This window comes from Callithrix jacchus, chromosome 10 (assembly GCF_049354715.1).
Source record: "Callithrix jacchus isolate 240 chromosome 10, calJac240_pri, whole genome shotgun sequence".
NCBI classification, from domain to species: domain Eukaryota; kingdom Metazoa; phylum Chordata; class Mammalia; order Primates; family Cebidae; genus Callithrix; species Callithrix jacchus.
Genome location: NC_133511.1, coordinates 69453772 through 69478629, shown reverse-complemented (window position 1 = coordinate 69478629; position 24858 = coordinate 69453772). Strand labels below are relative to the sequence as shown.

Here is a 24858-nt window from a genome sequence, read left to right as displayed (position 1 = left end):
ATTGGATTTATGTAAAAGCAAAAACAGGCTGCCAAGTCTTTGATACTAATCTGACTTTTGAAATGGTTTAGACAGAAGTCTGATGCCACCTGGCCTCCCTGTGTTATGTCAACAGAGAGGTCAGCAGCTCTGCTGGGCGCTTGCTTGCTTGCTTGCTTGCTTGCTTGCTTGGTTTTTTTCTTTTTTTTCTTTTTTTCTCGATGGAGTTTCTCCTTTTCACCCAGGTTACAGTGAAGTGGCATGATCGCAGTTTACTGCAACCTCCATCCCCTGGGTTCAAGCAATTCTCCCGCCTCAGCCTCCCGAGTAGCTGGGATTATAGGTGCCCACCACCACACCTGGTTAATTTTTGTATTTTCAGTAGAGACAGGATTTTACCACGTTGGCTGGGCTAGTCTCAAACTCCTGACCTCAAGTAATCCACCCACCTCATCCTCCCAAAGTGCTAGGATTACAGGTGTAAGCCACTGTACCTGGCCTGGATGTTCTTTCTAAAAGCTTCCTAGCTCTCCAGCACAGTAAGTCCTCAATTAATGTCATCAATGGGTTGTTGGAAACTACAACTTTAAGCAAAACAAGGTATAACAAAACCAATTTTACCAGAGGCTAATTGATAAACAAGGATGAAGTTCCTATGGCATATTTCTGGTCACAAAAACATCACCAAACTTACAAAACACTTCTAACATTAAACAATGAAATAAATGTGAGCTGTACATACCTTTAAGTAAGATTAAAACAAGATAATTATTTACCTACTTATTTCAGTTCAAGATTGAGAGTAGCTGGAGCCTATCCTGGGCAGCTCAGGGAACCAGGTGGGAACCAACCCTAGATCAGATGTCATTCCATTGCAGGGCACACACACATGCACGTGCATGCGCTCACTCTCTCTCTCTGTCTCTCTCACTCACTCAGACTGGGACCATTTAGACATGCCAGTTCACCTAAAGTGCACATCTTTAGGATGTGAGAGGAAACTGACGTACCTGGAGAAAACCCATACAGACATGAAGAGAATGTTCAGACAGTAGCCCCAGCAATTTTTAATTTTCATCAGCGTTATAATCAAACAAGGTTGAATTAAGTGATATTATTCAGGAACCTGCTGTACTACTCCACTGCTTCCAGCAGAAAAATCCTGTGCTCCAATGAGTAGCACAGACAGAAAGGGAAATCTGTGAATTTCTTTATTGTAATGTTTATTTTCCACCAGGTTTTCGGAAACAAAAACTTTCTGAAACAACTACTGTAGCAAAGTCCACAGGCACACTAGACTACCAGGTTCTTTTGCTGTTAGCTGCAATCATGTTACATAGAATAAAAGATTAATAGGAAGTCCTGATTCATTAAAATGGGGAAGGAAATTATTACTTAAGAAATATTGGCCAGGCACAGTGGCTCACGCCTGTAATCCCAACATTTTGGGAGGCTAGGGCAGGTGGATCACTTGAGATCAGGAGTTAGAGACCAGCCTGGCCAACATGGGAAAATCCCATCTCTATTAAAAATACAAAAATTAGCTGGACATGATGGTGCATGCTTGTAATCCCAGCTACTCAGGAGGCTGAGGCAGAAGAATCCTTGAACCCAGGAGGCAGAGGCTGCAGTGAGCCAAGACCATGCCATTGCACTGCAGCCTGGGCTACAGAATGAGACTCTGTCTCAAAAAAAAGAAATATACTTTGTTTAGCAGATAGCATCATCTAAAATCTAGTGTCCAGGAAAGGAGAGGAGAAACAGTAATGATGCACTTTGCTTACAAACAACGAAAGCCATGCTTTAGAGGAGAATTCCCTTAGGTCAGTGCCTCCCGTCATTCCTCTCCAAAAATGACACCGTTATTGTTTCCAATGGGTCATATATGCAAACAGTAATTCTTCTCAATCTACCCAGCCACCATTCTTTTAAAGGTTGCCACTCCTCCAACCTCATATGATCCTGTATGGGCTGGAAATTGCAGCTCTCTCCAAACCCTACACACACACTCCCACTATTACCACCCTGTTTAAATCTGTAATCCACACTATGCCAATCTGATTCTTCCCTTGTCATATCTGACTCTTGAGCAAAGACACTTAGAAATAAAAAATGAATAAAGCTGAGTCACATGAATGTATTTAACTAGAAAAGGCCAATCCCCTAGAATCTGCTGCTAGGATTCCTGGAGTTGCCTTCATTCTTGGTCTTTCTTCAACCTGCTTGACCAGTTCTTCCATACTTAATTACTCAATGTTGTATAATAAAGAATTTGGCAGATCTTTGTCCTGGGTTACTAGGAGGTACCCACTGAATTTTTTAATATTCCCAGTGATAGGGATGTCTTTATGATGCATGGTGACCCCTTTGGACCACATATGAGTTCAGGCTAGTAAGATGACCTAGGATGACGGCAGGTCACCAGAAAAATCAACCATGGGATTAGAGAGTTGGGGCTCTGAGCCAGGTGATATCAATCCAACTTTTATGGAGAAAAAGGGAGCTAGAAACCAAGTTCAATCATGTGCCCGATAATTCAATCAAACATGCCTATGTAATGAAACCCTAAGAAAAACCCTGGACCCCAAAGTTCAGTTGAGTTTCCTGGCTGGCAAACACAACAATGTGCTGGAAAGGGAGATGTGTCCTGATTCCACAGGGAGAGGACAAAAAAGTGTCATATTCAGGACCCTCCCAGATCTTGCCCTATGAATTTCTTCTTCTGGCTAGTCCTGATTTGTATCTTTTATAATAAAATTATAATCATAAGTATAGGGCTTTCCTGAGTTCTGTGAGTAGTTCTAGTTAATTATCAAATCTGAGAAGGCCATGGTAATACATGAACTGTAGCCAGCTGGTCAGAAGTGCAAATGGCCTGGGAAAAGCTAGAAATTATGGCTAATGTCTGAAGTGAGAGTAGCCTTATTGGGGGCTGCGATCTTAACTTGTGAATTCTGTGCTAACTCTATATAATCACAATATCTACACTTCATATGGATTCTGTGAGAAATAAGTTAATATATGTAAAACATTTAGAAACAGTGCCTAGCATATATTAAATACTATATAAATGTTAAAGTAGTTTTTGAGTTTTTGTTGTTGCTGCTGCTGTTTTTATTACTGAAGTCCAGAGCTGGCAAAGATAGAGATTAGAAAGGTTTTCTGCGAAGATCTATATAACACAGAGAAAAGACTGGCTCCCAACATTGCTCAGAAAATGTTAACAATGCTAATCACACGGATGGTACTAACACTAGCCAGCTAACGTTCTGAACACAAATGACCACTGCTGACATCTACATCATCTAGCTAAACTCAGTACAGCCAGTTTGAGCCAGTGCCAGAATATTACATACTTTTTGTAGCTCTGGAAATCATCACTCCAGAGAGATTAGGGGACTTTCTCTGAATAATGAAGCAAATCATTGAGAGAAAGAGGACATATAAAACTTCGCATTTTAGTCTGTCAAATCACCAGGTATAACACACAGTAAGCAAATTCAAAAATAGTTCATATATATCATTTCTCATCTTAACTGTGAACTACATCACTGTGCACTGAAAGGCTTTTCTCCACTCACAGTTAATGAAGACTCTCCCCAAAAAAACCTCACTCCATCATCTTCCATTTTCCTGTAATTTAGAACACACTGGAAATGTTCCAAATAGTTGCTGAGTCCAAAAATAAAGTCCTTACCAGAAAACTGCCTGGAGCTGTTTTCTAGCATTATGATTCAGTCCCTCTGTTTCTGCCCTCTCACTTTCCTTTCCTAGATACTTCTATGTGAGCTTGCAGAAGAGGCCAGAATGCTCTCCCTGCCATCTCTAATTCTAAGTTCCTACTTTTGAAACCCACTCTTAAAACCAGCCACCCTGTCCTCATGTTATTAGAGAAAAATAAGAAAGTAAAAACTAAATGATGCTAACAGAAGATTTTTTTTTTTTCCTGGAACTGCTGGTATAGTTCCAAAGCTCATGTCACTGGCTTGATCTTCATCAGTAGGCAGCCTGAGTTGCTCAAGAGCTATTAAAGAAAAGCCCCCAGAAAGAACTCAGCTTCCAAAGATATCTAGGAAGCTCTCTCCTATAGCTGCCTAATGCTTTTTCTACATTGATAAAATATAGAGTTAACAGGAAGCATCAGCCTGTCCATCCCATAATCAGGATTAGAATCCAGGTCTTTCTGTTTCAAATTTAATGCTCTCCATCTACAATATAGATGATCCCTTTCAGATCTCAAATTCTATAAGCCTAAATTAAAATGTAAATAAAAATAGAAACTGCCTCATTTCTACTAAAACTAGTCTTCTCTAGACTAATGCTTTCAACCAAGAGGGTACTGAAAAGCATTAGCCTACAGAGCTGAAGCTCCAAGCCAAAGTTCTGACCCTACTAAATGCATGATAATGAACAAGTAACTTTATACATCTAGGCCTAAGGTTCCACAAATTAAAAACTAGGGACCCTGGTGGTTACTTATGTCTAACCCCTGTTAGCATCAGAACCTGCCCTAACAGACCCTGGGAAGAGAGACTACTTTCAGCCTTGTTGGTATCTGTGCCCTAGCCACAGATATAAATAGAGAGGAAGCTAAAGCCCTGTTTTTCCCTTCCCCATCAAGTCTCGCACATGCCCTTTCACTAAGAACTCTGAAGTAAATGCTCCAGAAAAAAAAAAAAAAGGGTAATCATGATTTTGCAGTTTTACACAAATTTAAAGTTTTCATTAAGCTCAACATGGGTCAGTAGAGTGGTATGACTAGTGAGGCACCAGTATCTATCAGACTACATTAACAAATGCACAGGATTCAGAATCAAGAAGGTGACAATCCTGTTCAACTCTGTGATGATAAAATCACACTTGGAGGTCTGCAGCCAACTATAGGATCTAAGAAACACATTAACAAAAGTGTTTATAGGCAGGAAATCAAGATGAGAAGGAGACTGAGAAAATTTTTTCTTCAAGAAGTAGGGCTATTTAACCTGGAAAACAGAAAACTCAGGAGAGAATCTACTCTACACTATTGCTTTCAATCAAGATGGTATAGAAAAGCTTTCAACCGGCTGGGCACAGTGGCTCACGCCTGTAATCCCAGCACTTTGGGAGGCTGAGGTGGGTGGATCACGAAGTTAGGAGTTCAAGACCAGCCTGACCAATATGGTGAAACCCCGTCTCTACTAAAAATACAAAAATTAGCGGGGCATAGTGGTGTATGCCTATAGTCCCAACTACCTAGGAGGCTGAGGCAGGAGAATTGCTAGAACCCGGGAGGTGGAGGTTGCAGTGAGCTGAGATGGCCACTACACTCCAGCCTGCATGACTCCGTCGCAAAAAAAAAAAAAAAAAAAAAGAAAGAAAAGCTTTCAATCAAAATGGTATAGAAAAGAAGAGAGTCTGTACCTCACTCAATCTTTGAATTGTCTAGGACTCAGCAGAGCGGGGACTAAGTGGGAAGCTGGAGAAGAAAGAGGCTGCCTCAAGAGACTAGTAAGCTCCCTATATCTGGAGATGAAGCAGCAAACTCTGGAAGATTCCTATGCCAGGGTCAGGTGTGTGTGGAAAGGGGTAGGAATAGGATAGAATACAAAAAGTATTCTAAAGAAAAAGAACTCCAACTCTGGAGAACCTTCCCCCATGTCCAACACAGTGACTATATTCAGTCTTATTTAGTGATTGTTTGTAGAATCATTTCAATAATTTGCCCTTTACTAAGCATTTTATATTCATGTCCTTTTAAGGCCCAGTTGCTGCTTCTCTCTTCTCTAAACCTTCCTGCAACTAGGATTGATGACCAGGCTGCCTATTACCTTCTGATGACTTCCATGCCTTCCACAGGTCCTCCACGCTGATGAGCTTATCCTCACCATGGAAGGTGCTGTGTTTCACTGTTGGGTCATGGTAATTAAGGTCTTCCCTCAGGAACTGCAAGGGAAAAGTACATAAGTCACAAGAGATACAAAGGAGTCAGCCCATCAAGATCTCCATGCAGATCACCTGCCTCTAGCTAGCCACAACACATTCCATCTACCCAACACCCAAGTGTATCACATCATTCATGTATCCTTTCTGGTGCATATGTCTTAGCTGCCATTTAGTTGTCACTTCCTCTTTGTTTCACGTCTCACTTGAAAAATATATATAAATTAGAAATTCCTTCCTCATATTTTTTAATTATAAAAAGATAACACATGACAGTTAACTGAAAATCAATAAGCTAAAAGAGGAAAGAAAAAAGGGGGAAAGAATTTAAAATGTTTGAGTACTCTTATACTAAGCAATATTGTAATAATTTCCACAATATTTTTTCATCAAATCTTCACAACCAATGCATTATCATACTTATTTTATAAATGAGAACAGTAATACTCTTGAAGATAATGCCATTTGCCCCAAATCACATTAGGTTTAGACAAGGTTAATTCACTGTGATGATTTTAAAACATGTCCACAAATTATTTCACAACCCTCCCATTAAAGGTAGATTTCCCTCCCCTTTAATACAGGCTGACATTAGTGACTCATCTTCTAACAAATAGAATGTGGTAGCAGTGATGTTGCATGACACCCAAGTCTAGGCTAGAAAAGGCAATACAAATTTCACCTGGCTCTCTCTTTTTTGGGACACATGGCTGAGGGACCCTGAGCCAACATGTAAGAAGCCTGGCTACCCTGAAGACACCCTGCTGGAGATACCATGTGGAGAGACTATGCAGAGATAGAAATGTGTGAGTAGCCCCAGCTGTTTGGGTCTTCCAGCTCAGGAGTCAGATAAGTGAGTAACTGGGACCTCAGGTGATTCCAGCCCCCAGTTCGCCTGACACTGAATAGATGCAGATGAGCTATCCCTATTGAGCCATGCCAAGATTGCAGATGAATGAGCAAAATTAATGTTGTTGCTGTGTTAAGTCACAGTTATAAGGAAGTTTGTTACACAGCATTAGATAATTGAAACACTTGCTCAAGGTTATAGCTGACAAGTTATGGAGTTAGTATTTAGTCTGACATTAAAATCCAAATTTTTCCCCAGCACTACACATAATGTCTCTTAATTATCTGGAAATTTTTTTCATAATATACTTAACAAGAAAGAAGAAAAATAAAGGAAATCAAAGCTTTTAGAAATTGAACTGGTAATTAACTCCAGAGATACTCATATTGCTTGATCGTTAATCTCATTCATATGTATCAGACTAAACACTGACCATTGCTTTCCACAGACCCTGAAAATCAAAAAAGAAATGCAATTCTGTTCACTATTCTCACAAGAACACATTTTAGTAGAATTTTTAGGCAATGTCTCAACCATTTTTCCTTGTCCACAAGGTCCAGGAAAGAGTGTGACCCAGAGTAATGTCAGTAAATGTTGCTGACTACATGAATAGATGGTCTCAGATTCCCTAGATATAGTCACAGGAAGTCTAAAATAGCCAGTCTAGGATCATAAATTAATACATTCAATCATTCACTTATTTATTCAACAGATAGTCAACGAGGATTCTGTGTACTAGATATAATTCCCAGTACTAGAGAGGCCATAAGGAGTAAACAAAACAAACAAGAATCTTTATCCTCATCATCCAACTGGAGTGACAGAGACAATATAAATAAAGCAGGACATCCCTTCATAATAAAATCTCTCAGTCAGGTATGATGGCTCATGCCTATAATCCCAGTGCCTTGGGAGGCCAAGGCAGGAGGATAGTTTGAGGCCAGCTGTTTGAGACCAGACTGGGCAACATAATAAGACTCTGTCTCTATGAAAAGAAGTTTTAAATTACAGGTGGCACACACCTGTAGTCCTAGCAACTTGGGAGGCTGAAGCAGGAGGATTGCTTGAGCCCAGGAGTTTGAGGCTGCAGTGAACTGTGATTGCACTATTGCACTCCAGCCTTGGTGACAGAGAGAGATCCTGTCTCTTAAAAAAAAAAAAGAAAAGAAAAGAAAAACTTTCAGCAAATTGGATATAGAAGGAATATACCTCAACACAATAAAGTCCATATATGACAAACCCACATCTAATATACTGAACAGGGAAAAGTTGAAAGCTTTTCCTCTAAAATCTGGAACAAGACAAGGATGCCCTCGTTCACCACTATTATTCAACATAGTACTAAAAGTCCTAGCCAGAGAAATTAGGCAAGAGAAAGAAAGAAAGGGCATCCAAATTGGAAAGGAGGAAGTCAAACTGCCCCTGCATGCAGACAACATGATCTTTTTTTTTTTTTTTGAGACAGGATCTTACTCTTGTCACCCAGGCTGGAGTGCAGTGGCATGATCTCAGCTGACTGCAACCTCCACCTCCTGGGCCTCAAGGAATCCTCCCATCTCAGCCTCCCAAGTAGGTGGGACTACAGGTGTGCACACCATCCCACCTGGCTAATTTTTGTATTTTTGGTAGAGTCGAGATTTCACCATGTTACTCAGGCTGGTCTCAAACTCCTGAGTTCAAGCAATCCTTCTGCCTCAGCCTCTCAAAGTTGTGGGATTACAGGCGTCAGCCACTATGCCTGGCCAATATGTACAACTGTTATGTATCAATTACAAATAAAATAAAACTTTAAAAATGTTTTTAAATAAAATAAAATTAAATTAACAGAAAAGTAAGCAGGGTAGCGGAATAGGGAATGCTAAGAGTAGTGGTATTCACAGTTTGTCATTTTAATGAGAGGAATCAAGGTATCATTAAAAAGCTGACTTCATTTTTATTTTATGTACAAACAGGTACTATGATTTTTCAATGGGTGGATGTCTTAGATAATCCATTCGAGAAAGACCACTTAGTCCAACTTAATGAAACCTATATCCTTCAAGTATTGATGGCAACGCTAAAGACACATATTGAGGCAATATTTCCAGATCAGACCATGCTGGTTTGAGCAGACCCAACAAAAGCAAGAACCGTAGCCAGATTTTTGTCAGTGGCTCCAGTAGAGCTGCTGGTGATCCATCTTGCCTTCAGGGGTGCAACAAAGCAAAAGGCAAGAAGGTGATTTTAAAGCAAGTATTTGAAGAAGGTGTGGGAAAAAGGCATGCAGAATAACTGGAAGAAGAGTATCCCAAGAACAGAGAGCAGTAGATGCAAAGTCCCTGAGGCAAGAGAACATACTTGGTATGTTATAACAAGAAGGCCAGTATGGCTGGTGAGAAATGAATAAGGTGGTGATTAGCAGGAGATGAACTCAAAGAAACCACAGAGTTCCAGAACAGAGAGCCTCCTTTTTAGGCTATTATCAAGACTTTGATTTTTCACTCTGAGAAGGCAGCTGTTACAGGGGGAGCTGAACAGAGGTATAGCATGATCACATTTATATTTTTAAGAGGATTTCTCTGGATACTGTGTTAAAAAGTAGACTATAAAAGGGAAAGGGTAGATGCAGAGAAATCACCAAGGTGGCTACTACAATAACGTGAGCTAATGGTGACTTGAAACAAGGTGGTAGCTGTGGATGTGATGAGAAGTTGTCAGGATTAGGATATAATTTAGAGATAAAATCTGCTATTCTCATGATTTTTTAGGTTTGATTAATCAGGTCCTTCAAGATATACCCTTCTTTGGTCCTCACAGACTCCAACCTAGAACCTCTTAATCTAAGACTAGAGAGACAGTTACCATAAGCAGGCCTTGGGAGCATAAATACCAAAATCTCCAAGGAAGGGGATTTTCTGCCATTATCAGATAACTCCAGGAAACCATGTGATGTGAGATACCACCTGCTTAAAGGAAACCAACAAGAAATAGACTGAATTTTATAGTCAAGCCTGATCACCGAGGTATGTGGAGAGCAGAGAAACTCAGAAAGAAAGTGCAGGGAAGATCTGCACAGGGACTCACATATAGACCCTACTGGTGCCACAAAGCACACAAAAAAGGAGTAGGGTCAGAAAACAAGGTCAGCAAGAAGATGATGCCAAATGAAGAAGTGATGAATAGAAGCTTTACTTGAAGGAAGGTACCTATGCTGAATGGGACCTCTTTAGAAAATAAAGAAATGAAGCTGCAACAATCAGGCCTGAAGAGTCAGAAATGCAGAACCCATAGAAACGAGCTACTTACTTGCTGTGTGACTGCTGGGCAAGCTACTTTGCCTCTCTGAGCCTATTTTCCTCTCAAAATTAGGGTTAATAATGCCCCTCCTTTGGGCATGGTAAGGATTAAATGAGACACGTTTGCAGAAGTCATTAATTGCCTTTGTATTTGTCTTTTACTGTCCTGCACAACATTTTAAAAAGTTGAACTTAAATTTTAAAATCAGAGAATTTTGGCTGGGCATGGTAGCTCACACCTGTAATCTCAACATTTTGGGAGGCCGAGGTGGGTGGATAACCTGAGGTCAGGAGTTTAAGACCAGACTGGCCAAATGGTGAAACCCTGTCTCTACTAAAAAATATAAAAATTAGTTGGGCAGGGCGACGCGTGCCTGCAATTCCAGCTACTTGAGAGGCTAAGGCAGAAGAATCACTTAAACCTGGGAGGCAGAGGTTGCAGTAAGCCAAGATCGTGCCACTGCACTCTCTAGCCTGGGTAACAGAGCCAGAATCCATCTCAAAAAGTCTCAAAAAAAAAAAATCAGAAAATTTCACTAAATGTTCACTCAGGCTTTTAGACAAATCAAAAGAAGTTGGATTTATTTAAAAGATAGCCTGAGAAAGTGGACTTTTAGTAAAACTTAAGGCTTATGCCGTAAATCTCAGCACTTCAGGAGGCCAAGGTGGGAAGATTGCTTGAGCCCAGGAGTTCAAGACCAGTCTGGACAACATAATGAAATGCTATCTCTACAAAAAAAACTTAAAATTAGCCACATGTGGTGGTGTGCACTTGTGGTCCCAACTACTTGAGAGGCTGAGGTGTGAGGATCATTTGAATCCCAGAGGTTAAGGCTGTGGTGAGCCGTGGTCATACCACCTGTGCTCCAGCCTGGGCAACAGAGCAAGACCCTGTCTCAAAAAAAAAAAAAATCGGCCGGGCGCTGTGGCTCACGCCTGTAATCCCAGCACTTTAGGAGGCTGAGGCGGGTGGATCACGAGGTCAAGAGAACGAGACCATCCTGGTCAACATGGTGAAACCCCGTCTCTACTAAAAATACAAAAACTTAGCTGGGCATGGTGGCGCATGCCTGTAATCCCAGCTACTTGGGAGGCTGAGGCAGGAGAATTGCCTGAACCCAGGAGGCGGAGGTTGTAGTGAGCCGAGATCGCGCCATTGCACTCCAGCCTGTGTAACAAGAGCGAAACTCCGTCTCAAAAAAAAAAAAAAAAATCAAAGGATCTAGCCACAGTAAGCTCAAATGACTTTAGAATTTTATACAGGAGTGGCTTAAGGACTAACAATTTGATTGGAAAAGGAGAGTGACAGTTAAGGGACTTGTCATGGGTTGCATTTGCATTGCACACACACTATTTTTATGAAGATTGTTCATCACAAATTAATTTTATTTTACATTTATCTATTCTTTTTTTTTTTGAGACGGAGTTTTGCTCTTGTTACCCAGGCTGGAGTGCAATGGCGCGATCTCGGCTCACCGCAACCTCCACCTCCCGGGTTCAGGCAATTCTCCTGCCTCAGCCTCCTGAGTAGCTGGGATTACAGGCATGTGCCACCATGACCAGCTAATTTTTTGTATTTTTTAATAGAGACGGGGTTTCACCATGTTGACCAGGATGGTCTCGATCTCTTGACCTCGTGATCCACCTGCCTTGGCCTCCCAAAGTGCTGGGATTATAGGCTTGAGCCACCGCCCCCAGCCTTTTTTTTTTTTTTTTTTTTTTTTTTTTTAGATGGAGTCTCACTGTGTCGCCCAGGCTGGAATGCAGTGGTGTGATCTCAGCTCACTGCAACCTCTGTCCCCAGGTTCAAGAAATTCTCCTGCCTCAGCCTCCTGAGAAGCTGGGATTACAGGTGCCCACCATCATGCCTGCCTAATTTTTGTGTTTTTAGTGGAAGCAGGGTTTCACCATGTTGGCTAGGCTGGTCTTGAACTCCTGACCCCAAGTGATCACCTGGCTTTGGTCATCCAAAGTTCTGGGATTACAAGCATGAGCCACCACACCCAGCCACAAATTAATTTTAAAATGCAACTTTTTATGAAGATATTTTTATTAACCTCTTAAACTTAAGGAAAAAAATCAATTGTCCATATCAAAGAATAAATATATACAGCAGCTCCTCAAATAACACCATTTCTTTCAATGTCATTTTGTTATAATGTCCATGAAAAAAAATCAATTCCCAGCTGGGGCTACTGTCTGTGTGGAGTTTGCATGTTCTCCCCACATGTGCATGGGTTTTCTCTGGGTTCTCTGATTTCCTCTCACATCCCAAAGATGTGCATTTTAGGTGAAATGGCATGTCTACATGGTCCTAGCCTAAGTGAGTGAGGGTGTGTGCATGAGTGTGCTCTGCAACGGAATGGCATCCTATCCAGGGTTGGTGCCCACCTTGTACCCTGAGCTGCTAGGATAAGCTCTGGACACTCTAAACCCTGAACTGAAATAAGTAGGTAAATAATTATCTTACTTGTTTTTATTAATAGCCTACTACACACCTAGGTAATATGAAATAGCCTATTGCTCCTAGGCTACAAACCTGTACAACATGTTTCTTTACTGAATATTGCAGGGAGTGGTAACGCAGTAGTATTTGTTATCTAAACATAGAAAAGATATAGTAAAAATATGATATTATAATCTTAGGGAACCACATTGTATATGTGGCCCATTGTTGACTGAATGTCCTTATGTGGCATATGACTATATATAAGATATATTTATATATGTATAATTCACATTATATATGTGTATGTATATATATATTATATAATTTGGGGTATCTTAAAGGTCAGGGAGATGGTGCTAAAGGAGCTAATGGAGGCCTCAATCCCCTACTTCTTAGAACCACTCTTGGATTGACATAACTACATGGCAACAATCTGCCAGAGCTGCTCCTTCCGAAGAGGCATGTGCTCTCCAGTTTGCCACATCTCTCACCACTCACGGATTTATGCATATGCATTTATACAGCACACATTACTCAGTTATAATGCTTTCTGGCCCCTCAGGGGCATAGTTTGTAATTCCTTTTGTACACTAAAGTACTATGAGTTTTAAAGCACAATTCAGATGTTAATTGAGATTATAATTGGAAGGAGAGTGAAATAAGGACAGGAAAGTAACAGAGAAAGATTCTTGATCAAAGGTGGCCTCTTCTATGCTCCCATAGTGCCTGTGCATACCTTTATCAATCTTATGAGATGTCTCTCTCCTCTACCAAACCATATACCCGATAGAAGTTCCCAGTTACTCAGCCATAAGCATCGCACCCAAGAATACTGTGTTGAGCTATAACTTTGATGTCCAATATACTTGAAGTAGGCATTACCACATCTTACTCTGAAAACTGTCCCACATCCAGCTAAGAGCTAAAGTCTGATTTAAGACAAAGTTTAAAAGTAACGAAAGGCAATAACAAAGTTAAATGGGCAGCTTTTGGCTCCCACTAAAAGGATTTACTGTTTCAGACATAGAACAAGCAGCTCTTCTCTCAGGAAGACCTAAGGAAACTCCCTAAAGAGTCTTGCCTTACCATGGGGAATGCAGCACTGGCTAGAACTACAGCTCAATAGCTCTCCAAAGAGCCAAGTCACCAGCTGTCACTAGGTATATTTAGTTCTAAGAGCTCAAAAAACTGATCTCCCAGAAGGTGACACAAAGCATAAACCCATTCCAAGTGTTAAGCAGTAGTGAAGTAGTGAGAGTGGGAGCAGAGAAGAGGGAAGACATCTCTCTATAATTTCTACAAAATAGGGCCAGTCAGCTTGATCCAGTAGAACAGAATTCACTGACAGAAAGCCAGAAGAAGAGCAGCACACCTTTGGGTAGAGCAATCTGGATGGCTTTCCTGGGTTCTTTCTTAGAATCAATAACTTTTCCCTCCCCTTTCCAACCTTGTTCCCTACTACTTACCTTTTATGTTTCCCAAACCAAATCGCACCACCTCCATTCCCATTTTCCCTGCTGCTCCCCAACTCCCACCCAGCCCAAAATATTTAGAATCCTACATTAGTCCATTCTTGCATTGCTATAAAGAAATACTTGTAGCCGGGCACAGTGGTTCATGCCTGTAATCCCAGCACTTTGGGAGGCGAAGGTGGGCAGATCACTTGAGGTCAGGAGTTCAAGACCAGCCTGGCCAACATAATAAAACCCTGTCTCTACTAAAAATACAAAAAATAGCTGACATCATGGCATGTGCCTGTAATCCCAGCTACCTGGGAGGCAGAGGCAGGAAAATCGCTTGAATTCAGGAGGCAGAAGTTGCAGTGAGCCGAGATTGTGCTACTGTATTCCAGCCTGGGCAACAGAGCAAGATTCTGCCAAAAAAAGAAAAAGAAAAGAAATACCTGAGACTGGTAAGGAAAAGAGGTTTAATTAGCTCACAGTTCCACAGGCTGTACAGGAAGCATAGCAGCTTCTGCTCCTGAGGAGGCCTCAGGAAACTTACAATTGTGCCAGAAGGTGAATGGGAAACAGATACACCTTACACAGCCAGAGCAGGAGGAAGAGAGAGCGAGGCGGTGAGGTGCTACACACTTTTAAATGACCAGATCTCATGCGAACTCACTCACTACACAATGCTAAGGGCAGATGGTGCTAAACCATTCATGAGAACACCACCCCCATAATCCAATCAGTCCTACCAGGCCCACCTCCAACACTGGGGATTACAATTCAATATGAGGATTTGGTGGGGACACAGAACCTAGCCATATCAAATCCATAAGTCACATGTTCCAGATCCAGGTATTTTACCGACTCTTATTCACCTCTTGAACATCTAACAAGGAAACATACCATATTTCAGGTACAATAGCTCTAAATGTCATTTACAGAGTTCTAGAACATGGATGTTTCATGGGTGAAATATCTGTCTCCACTGAGATCAGAAGCTGTTGCTCAAGGGCAGAGATAGGGCAGTCATTTCTCACTTATCTTTGTACATCTAGTTTCTTTTTTGCCAGTCTATCTACCATATTAGACACTAGAATGATCTTAAAAGTAAATATCTATATCAACTCCTTTACTTGACATCTCATGGCTCCACATTACCCACAAGATAAAGCCCTAACTTGTTGGCCTGGCATTCAAAGCCTTTTACAATACGACCTAGGGACCTTCCTGGCCACTCTCCCTCCCTACCAGACACCTCACACACCAGATCTGAGGTCAGAAAACTATGGCCATAAGCCAAATACAGCTTGCTGTTTGTTGGTTTTGAGACTGAGTCTCCCTCTATCACCCAGGCTGAAGTGTAGTGGCATGAACATGGCTCACTGCAGCCTCCTGGGCTTAAGCAATCCTCCTCCCTCAGCCTCCCAAGTAGCTTGGAATACAGGCACATGCCACTAATGCCTGGCTAATTTTTTCTTTATTTTTTTGTAGAGACTGATCATATTTTGCCCAGGCTGGTCTCAAACTTACAGACTCAAGCAATCCTCCTGCCTTGGCTTCCCAAAGTGATGAGATTACAGGCATGAGCCATCATGCCCAGCCAGTTTTCATAAATAAAGTTTTTTTTGTTTGTTTGTTTGTTTTGAGATGGGAGTTTCACTCTTGCTGCCCAGGCTGGAGTGCCATGGCGCAATCTCAGCTCACCACAACTTCCGCCTCCCAGGTTCAAGCGATTCTCCTGCCTCAGCCTCCCAAGTAGTTGGGATTAAAAGTATGCACCATGATGTCTGGCTAATTTTGTATTTTTAGCAGAGATGGGGTTTCTCCATGTTAGTCAGACTAGTCTCGAACTCCCGACCTCAGGTGATCGATCCACCCACCTCAGCCTCCCAAAGTGCTAGGATTACAGACATGAGCCACCATGCCCGGCCCCATAAATAAAGTTTTACTGAAACATAGCCAGGCTTACAAATTAATGTATATTTTCTGTAGCTGCTTTCATGCTACAAAGTTGAGTATTTGTAACAGAGACTCTATGGCTATCAAAGTCTAAAATAATTACTATCTAATCCCTTATAGAAAAAGTTGCCTGCTCTAGACACCTCAAGCTATTTCATGCTCCTTGACCAAACCATGATCTTTTATACCCTCGAGATTTTGCACAAGGTGCTCCATTTAAAAATGCTTTCTTCCCCTCTTTGTCTATTAAGGAAAAAGTCACTGTCTTCTGTGAAGTTTTCTAGACTTCTCTCAGGTGAGTTCACTGACCTATTCTATTTGTTCCCTTAGTTCTCAGGGTGTACATCAAGGACAGTATTTATCCCAATATTCTATAATTACTATTTAATTATCCTCCTCTTCCTCTCTCTAAACAACTCAAAAATAGAGACTATATTTTATTTATCATTTATTCTTCACCCAGCATCTTGCAAATTTTCTGGAATACATCAATAAATAATTAATTTAGTTCCATAAACCCATCTCCAAGCCTAGGGCCTGGCACAGAGCAGGGTGTGTGGTTATTAAACAACTGAAGGAGTGTCTCTTGAGTTTGTCCTATTAGATGCAGCAGAGAGCTTAGCTTACAATAGCTAGTCAAGACATAATTATCTGTTGAATAGAAGAAAGAAAAAGGTCCCCAAATTATCAGCCAAAGATATTTAGCCAGGAGGCAGAGAGTTACACTAGCTTGGATTCAGTGTAGCATTTTGCTTAGAGTTTGATTCTAAACCCAGCTGCGTGGGTGTGAATCCTCATTCTACCACTTACCTTCGGTGTATAACTTGAATTATTTGTAAAACGAAGACAGTAGCACAAAACCTAATAACCCTCATGTTGAGGAAATATAAATGAGTAAATTCAACTAAATACCTTAGAATAGTGCCCGGCACAAAATAAGCTCTCCTGTCTTTGTGTATGTAATATGTTTTAAGAAGAATATAAAGATACTAAGAATGTACAATTCTAGGGCCCATTATTATAGTGATGCTGATCCCTCATATGTAAGGAAGACCTATAGAGGAGGTAGAAAATGGATATTTTCTAAGTGGTAGGTATACAAAGTCCAAGTGTCAAGAGGTCAGGAATGGAGACAGTTAAGACAAGACATTGCAGTCTACTAACCTCTAAGGTCCTTTCTGTTTTACTCTTTAATACTTTGAAAGCTTTAACTCCATTTCAAATCAAAGCTTCACAACTTTATGCAAGACCTTCCCTCCTCTATGGGCTGGTCTTCCTCAATGTATCAATTACCACTTCCTCCCATTCCCTATGACAATGAATTACTTAAAACTCTGACGGTACCAGGCTTTTTACCAGTACAATATCTTTGTGCATGCTATTCCCTTATTTAAAATATTCTCCATATCACTCCTAGTCATCTGTTGAGATCCAGATTATGTGTCAGTGACTGTGACATGAGAAAAGCTGACTTAGGTCATCCTCTTCTGCAACTCAATCATAGTGTTCACTCTTAACATTTTATTTTTTTAAAGACAGGGTTTCGATATGTTGCTAAGGCTGGACTTAAACTCTGGGCTCACACAATTCTCCTATCTCAGCCTCCCAAGTAGCTGGTACTACCGGTGCAAGCCACTGTGCCTCACCGTATCTACTTAATAAATTATAGTGTCCTTATCTGTTTTATGGCTACCTCCACCACTAGGGGAACTTCTTAAAAGCCAGCAACATTACCTTTTCTTTCACTCCCTTATTTCCAGCACCTAGAACCTATGTAGATACAGAGAATCCCTCTGAGGTAAATGATAAAGCTCAGTTCTTATCATTAAATCATCCTTGATGCCTCACCAAAACATCAGGCACATGACACAGGTCAAATCCTAGAGGCAGCATTAAAAGTTTCAGCTTGGCAGACTTGGTCAGAATGGCAAAGATGGAAACTCTAACTTCTCCAGTCTTACAAACTGTCAGGACCAAAGTATTCAAGCTAGCCAAGGACTACTGTCTGAGGAACCTTTGTTTTATGAAAGAAGGACAGAAATAGGTCACTAATTAGAAAATATTTCCCCAGAGGTAAGAGATTATCTTCTTAATTGGGGTCAATACTGCCACATCTACATAGGATGAATGCATAGCACTGGAGAGAATGCATTATGAGAAAGGACAGTTACAAAATTGATGGTTAGAAGGGACTTCTGGTGATAGCATGAGAAGTTCCACAGACCCACTCTCCAGTAAAACTGGTGAAACTTATTTTTCAAAAGCAATCAATTAAAATTTCTGGAAATGGTCTTAAAGGCATACAGCCAATGAAGAAATGTATGTTTAAGAAAATCTACTAAGAACAGCCAGAGTCCACAGTATGTAAACCAAGTCCTGTTCCCTGCCTTGCCTCTCCAAACTCAATGACAAGACACTTCACTCCACACTGATGCAGCTAATAACACAGACCTTCTTCTCTTTTAATCTCCTTGTTATAGAGTTAGCTGCCTGGAATGTCCTGAGCAGGATATTAGCCTTTCTGATCCTCCCCGTCCAGGTACCTGTTACTGAGGCTAAGTTCTAAGTGAGTGCAGCTAAAAGGTGGGCCTCTTTTGTCCCACTTAGCCCCCACTCATAGGACAGCAGCTTTACCTTGAATGCAGTGCCACTGAGAATACTGGGGCCACAACTGGCATTGCCCTGGCTCATAAGGTGGTGATTACAATCTGGGAGAAGCTGAACAGGGAGACCCAGGCATCTCAGATCAATTTCCTCCTTTTCCTAAGACTGTAAACTTCCCCTTTTCATTCCTAAGACTATAAACCAAAGCCCTTTTCATATGTAATTCCTGAGACTGTAAACCAAGACCCTTTTTATATGTTAAGCTATAAACCTAAGATTCTTCCACGGTGTAACATCTGAAGTATAAGCCTATATGAAGATGGAACCTTCCTTTGTTAGGGGAGCCTGGCTGTTAGGCAACTATGCCACCTTGCTCCCGGCCGAATAAACTCCTTCCTCCTGTATTCGGTGTCCAAGAGATCCGTTTCCCACGGCCGCTCCTGCTACATTTCGGTGCATTGACCGGGAAGCGAGTCTCGAATAGCAGATGGCAGGAAAAAGTCTCTTAGGTGGTTTGCCTAGCCCCGTGGAGCATCCCTGCAGGGGGACTCCTGCTCGCTGGGGTGATACATCCTGAGAGTGCTCCCGGGAAGGTATTTGCCTGCTGGAAAAGCCTCGCCAGAGCGGAGCAGGGAGGCCCTGCAGTGTGGATCCACCCAGTGGCTGAACACTGAGGAGGAACGAGCATTTGGGGAAGTCCAGCTCACTGAATTTGGTAAGATTGAACCTGGGAAAGTAGCCCACCCCATTTCGGGTGGAAGCATGGCCTGATCACCCACGGGTGCCAGATTGGCACATTGGAAGGTAGTGCTCTCTGTAAACTTGGAAGCTTTTGCTTATGGTTTTGAATTGGAAGGAGAGCAATCAGATGTGTGTCTGTGTGTGTGGATGTGTGTCTGTGTCGTCGAGCAATTTGTAAGAAAAGCTTGAACCCGGGAAGGTAGCCCACCCCATTTTGGGTGGAAGCATGGCCTGATCACCCACGGGTGCCAGATTGGCACATTGGAAGGTAGTTCTCTGTAACCATAAGCTTTTGCTTATGGTTTTGAATTGGAAGGAGAGCAATCGGATGTGTGTCTGTGTGTAGATGTGTCCAGCCGGACTCATCAGTCATAAAAGGTATCAGGCCCATTAGGAAGGGCCTCATGGGTCGAACAATTTGTAAGAATTAGAGACAGCCACAGAAGGCTGAGTGAAGAAGCCTCTGGGCGTTGTAAAAGGATTGAAATGAATGTACATCCTGTCCTGAGCAGGATATTAGCATTTCTGATCCTCCGCGTCCAGCTACCTGGAGTGCTCTGTGCTGCCTCTTGTTAGGCGGGAACTGCTGTGAATGGACTAACACTCTCCTAACTGTGGGAATTGTTTCTTTGAAGTGTTAATATGGCTCACTCCCATAGCCATTCCACCCCTTTAGAAACCATGCTGAAAAATTTCAAGAAGGTATTTAGTGGGAATTATAAAGTAACTATGACACCAGAAAAATTAAGGGTTTTATGTAGGGAAGATTGGCCAGCATTTAGGGTAGGTTGGCCCCCAGAGGGGACCCTAGACAGGCCCCTTGTCTCCAAAGTAAGGCATGGGGTTATATATGGTGAGCTAGAACACCTTGATCAATTTCCATACTTAGACTTGTGGTTGCAGTTAGTGTTAAACCCTCCAAAGTGGCTAAGAGAGCAGGCAGCGACTGTTTTAGTAGCCAAGGGATAGACTGCTAGAAACCACCATCCCCCTCAACGCCGAGAAACGCGGACTCCCAAGTCCAGGCAAATTCAGTGGCAGAAACAGGCAGGATTTGCATGCATGAATACTTCAGTTATTGGAAGTAGCTAACCAGGCATTTGTAAAACAAGAGGCGGTAAGCCAGGGGGAAAATCATAGGGAAAGGGAACGTCAGGCTCAACGGAAGGCTGACTTGATAGCTGCTGCTATGAGAGGAACACCCCCAAGAGCATGGAAAAAGGGGTGTTCTGGAAAGCCCCACAGTCTGCCCGCCTGCAATGCGATCAATGTATATTTTGTGAAGAAATAGGACATCGGGGAAAAAACGCCCACAGTTAAGGGGAGAACAGGGCGATCCTAAGTACGAGGATCCAGATAAAAGTGAAGGGGCTCTGTTCAATCTAATGGAAGGGCCACTGGACTAAAAGAGAGGGGGGCCAGAGTCATATGCTCCCAAAGAGCCCACAGTCCGGATTATAGCCCTATAACCCCCCATGGAAAAAAACAGAACCAATATTGTTAGAGCTATTACGGTGTTATAACAACAGACTTTCTTGTACTTAATGGACTGCCCCTGCCCCCCTTCTCTGGCAAAACCTGTTGTGCAAATCGAGGGCCACTACATTCAAAAAAAGAGATTCCTTGCAGCTAAAAATGCCTCAGGCAGGGGTCATTCAGGCTCTCATTGTCCCTTGGGAAGGAGGGTGAAGCCTTCTTAGCCAGAAGCAGAAGACTGATATTATCACCCAGGCCCATGCAGGGCTTTCATGGCTTTGCACCCCACTCATACATGCAGTTGGGATTATTGCCAGCAGAGGATAGTTGGTTCACTTAATTGAACTTAAAGAATACCTCCTTAGCATTGGTCTGGCCTCGGAAGGTCAAAAACTATTTGCATTTCAATGGCAGAAACCCAGAAGCAGGTATAACCACTCAATACACCTAAACCCAGCTTACCAGGGGCTCAAAAACTCTCTCATCATCCTTGGGGAGGCTTCAGCCCATGACTGCCCCCGGAAGCTTCTTGCTTGCACACTGCCCCCGTATGCTGATAACCTTCTATTGGGACACCCCATGGCAGTCGGGTGTGCAAACAAATGCCTTACTTTGGCACCTGGAGGACTGTGGGTATAAAGTGTCTAAAAGGAAAGCCCAGATTTGCCAAAAAGCAAACGCAATATCTGAGGCTCACCATCTGGAAGGCGGAACACAGCCTAAAAGCAGAAAGGAAGCAAGCCGCTTGCAAAGTGACAGAACCTGAGACTAAAAGGCAGACGAGAGAGCTCCTGGGAGCGGTGGGTTTTATAAACTGTGGATTTCCAAACTTCATAGTACTACCCAAACTCCTCTATAATGTGACAAAGGGGGGAGACGAGGAACCCTTTGAATGGGGATCCCAGCAACGTCAGGCCTATCAGGAACTGAAAACAACTAATGTCAGCTCCAGCTTTGGGGCTGCCTGATTTAACAAAGCCCTTCACATTATATGTGGCAGAAAGAGAAAAAGTGGCAGTTGGGGTCTTAGTCCAAACAGTAGGACCTTGGCCCAGGCCTGTAACTTACCTCTCCAAGCAGCTGGATGGAGTTTCCAAAGGATGGCCCCTATGCTTAAGGGCCCTGGCAGCAACTGCTCTGCTAGCAGATAAGCTAACTCTGGGACAGAACCTAAATATCAAGGCACCTCACACAGTAGTGACTCTAATGAATACCAGAGGGCACCACTGGTTATCAAATGTTAGGCTGACCAAATACCAGGGCCTGCTATGTGAAAATCCCCGTATCACCATTGAAGTCTGCAATACCTTAAACCCTGCCACTTTGCTCCCAATGTCAGAGTGTCCCGTTGAACACAACTGTGTTGAAGTCCTGGACACAGTCTATTCCAGCAGGCCTGATCTTCGGGATCAGCCACGGACAGTAGTAGACTGGGAGTTGTATGTGGATGGGAGCAGTTTTGTCAATCCACGAGGGGAAAGATGTGCAGGCTATGCGGGGTAACTCTGGACACTGTAATTGAGGCCAGATCCCTGCCTCAGGGCACCTCAGCTCAGAAGGCTAAACTCATTACTTTAACTCTAGCCCTAGAGCTGAGTAAAGATGAGGTTGTAAACATTTACACTGACTCTCGATAAACCTTCCGACTCTCCAAGTACATTAAGCACTGTACAAAGAGAGAGGCCTGTTAACTTCAGGGGGAAAAGAAATAAGGTATCAGCATGAAATTTTGCAGCCGCTAGAAGCAGTCTGGAAGCCCCGGAGGGTGGTGGTCATGCATTGCCGAGGACATCAGTGGGCCCACACCTCCGTGGCCCTGGGAAATTCCCGAGTGGATTCAGCAGCTCAGAAGGCAGCATCTGCCCCCTACCGAATAGCGGTTACAGCCCCGCTAATTCCCCAGATCCCTGATCTAATACCTACTTACTCTGAGGAGGAAAGAGACTTTCTCCAGACAGAAGGGGGCAACTGATTAAAGAAGGATGGATCCAACAGCCAGATGGAAAAATAGCAGTACCACAGCTGCTGGGGGCAGCAATTGTACAAGCCATACGTGAGACCACTCATTTAAGTCAAGAGACGCTTGAAAAGATGTTGGGCTGGTACTTTTACATCTCACACTTAGCAGCCTTGACCAAAACTGTGGCACAGTGATGCATTACATGTCAGCAACACAACTCGAGGCAGAGTCCAACTATTCCCCCTGGAATTCAAGCTTATGGAGCAGCTCCGTTTGAAGATCTCCAGGCAGACTTTATTGAAATGTCCAAGTGTGGGGGACATAAGTATTTGTTGGTCCTGGAGTGCACATACTCTGGATGGGACTGAAAGAGCCCATGAAGTAACCTGTGTGCTGCTTCGAGATCTTATCCCTAGATTTGGACTGCCACTGCACATTGGAGCAGACAGTGGACCAGCATTTGTGGCAGATTTAGTCCGGAAAACAGCAACGGCCTTGGGTATCACCTGGAAACTGCACGCTGCCTACCGATTTGAGTTCCGGAAAAGTGAACCAGACCATCAAAAACAGCTTAGGGAAAGTGTGTCAGGAAACAAGATTAGAGTGGGTACAGGCACTTCCCTTGGGGTTATTCAAAATTAGAGGCACCCCCTTTAGGAAAAACAGGATATTCCCCTATGAAGTCTTAAACCATAGGCCCCCTCCCCTTCTCTGGGCACTCCTAGGAACTCCTCCGGAGTGGGGAGAGATTGAGTTAGGATGCTAGTTACCAGCTCTGAGGAGAATCGCTTAGGATACTTCAACCTAAGTAAATAACAAATGTCCTGTAAGCCTTTTCTCCCCAGTTCACCCTTTCTCACTAAGTAATCATGAGTGGATAAAGGAGGGCAGCACAGTCCCTCTAAAGCCACAATGGAAAGGACCTCAGACCTGATCCTGACCAATCCCACAGCCATAAAGATAGAGGGAATCCCAGACTGAATCCACCACATCTGTGTAAAAACGAGCAACAGCTGAGACTTAGACCAAGGCAAGGACTGCAGAATCACCTTAAAAAGGACAACAAGCCTTGCTCCAGCCACATCCTGGAAGCTGGCTGGTCCACGCACGGCCGAAGCATGAGGAGATTCATCATGGGACTTGTTCTTCTTAATATTTGGACTTGCACAGTAGGAACATTAACTAATTTTGAAGAATTCCCTCAGTATGTACACCAGGTAGGAAACAAAAGTTACTGCCATTCTTTTGCCCTGTAGTTCTTATAAATGTACAGGGACACAGAAGGAAACCTGTTTGTATAATGGCACTCAGTATAAGGTGTATAATCCATAAGATGGACAGGTAGCTGTGTGATAGGCATCATTAAGCCCTCTTTCTTCCTATTATCTGTTAAGATAGGTGAGCTGTTAGGGCATGCGGTTTACTCCAATACGGAGAAGAGAGACCTAAAACTAGGAAATTGGACAGATGATGAGTGGCCACCGGAGAGAATTATTGAGTACTATGGGCCGGCCACATGGGCTGAAGATGGCTCATGGGGATACTGGAACCCTATTTACATGCTCAACTGGATCATCCGGTTGCAGGCTATTTTGGAAATACTAATGAAACAGGCAAAGCTCTGTCCCTCTTGGTCCGACAAGAAACACAAATGAGAAACAGAATTTATCAGAACTGGCTGGCCCTAGATTATTTTCTAGCAGCTGAAGGGGCTGTCTGTGGAAAATTCAATCTAACCAACTGCCGTCTACACATAGATGACCAGGGGCAAGCAGCAGAGAATACTGTGTGAGACATGACCAAACTGGCACACGTGCCTGTACAGGTAGGGCACGGATTTAACCCTGAGTCCTTATTTGGAGGTTGGTTCTCATCCTTGGGAGGATTCAAAACCCTCATCATAAGTATTATAATAATAATAGGTGTTTGTTTACTGCCCTCTTGTTTACTCCCCCTGTTCCTTCAGATGATTAGGGGATTCATCACTACTGTAGTTTTTACTAGTCGGTTTCTTCAAAAATCTGAAAAGTGAGAACGAAAGTGAGACCTCTCACTAATATTTAAAGTGGTGAGGGTCTCAAGGGGGGGCGTGAAGAGGGAGACCCAGGCATCTCAGGTCAAATTCCTCCTTTTCCTAAAACTGTAAACTTCCCCTTTTCATTCCTAAGACTGTAAACCGAAGCCCTTTTCATATG

The 24858-nt window shown here is 42.7% G+C and overlaps 1 protein-coding gene across 18 annotated transcripts in view; it reads right to left on the bottom strand.

Annotated features, from left to right (window-relative positions):
- Positions 1–24858, bottom strand: part of STIM1 (stromal interaction molecule 1) — a 253800-nt gene that overhangs the window by 59644 nt on the left and 169298 nt on the right. For all 18 annotated transcript variants that reach the window (XM_078340344.1, XM_078340347.1, XM_078340349.1 and 15 more), the window contains one exon: positions 5787–5901. In XM_078340344.1, coding sequence (XP_078196470.1) covers positions 5787–5901 — 115 coding nt within the window. The remainder of the gene's footprint in view (positions 1–5786; positions 5902–24858) is intronic.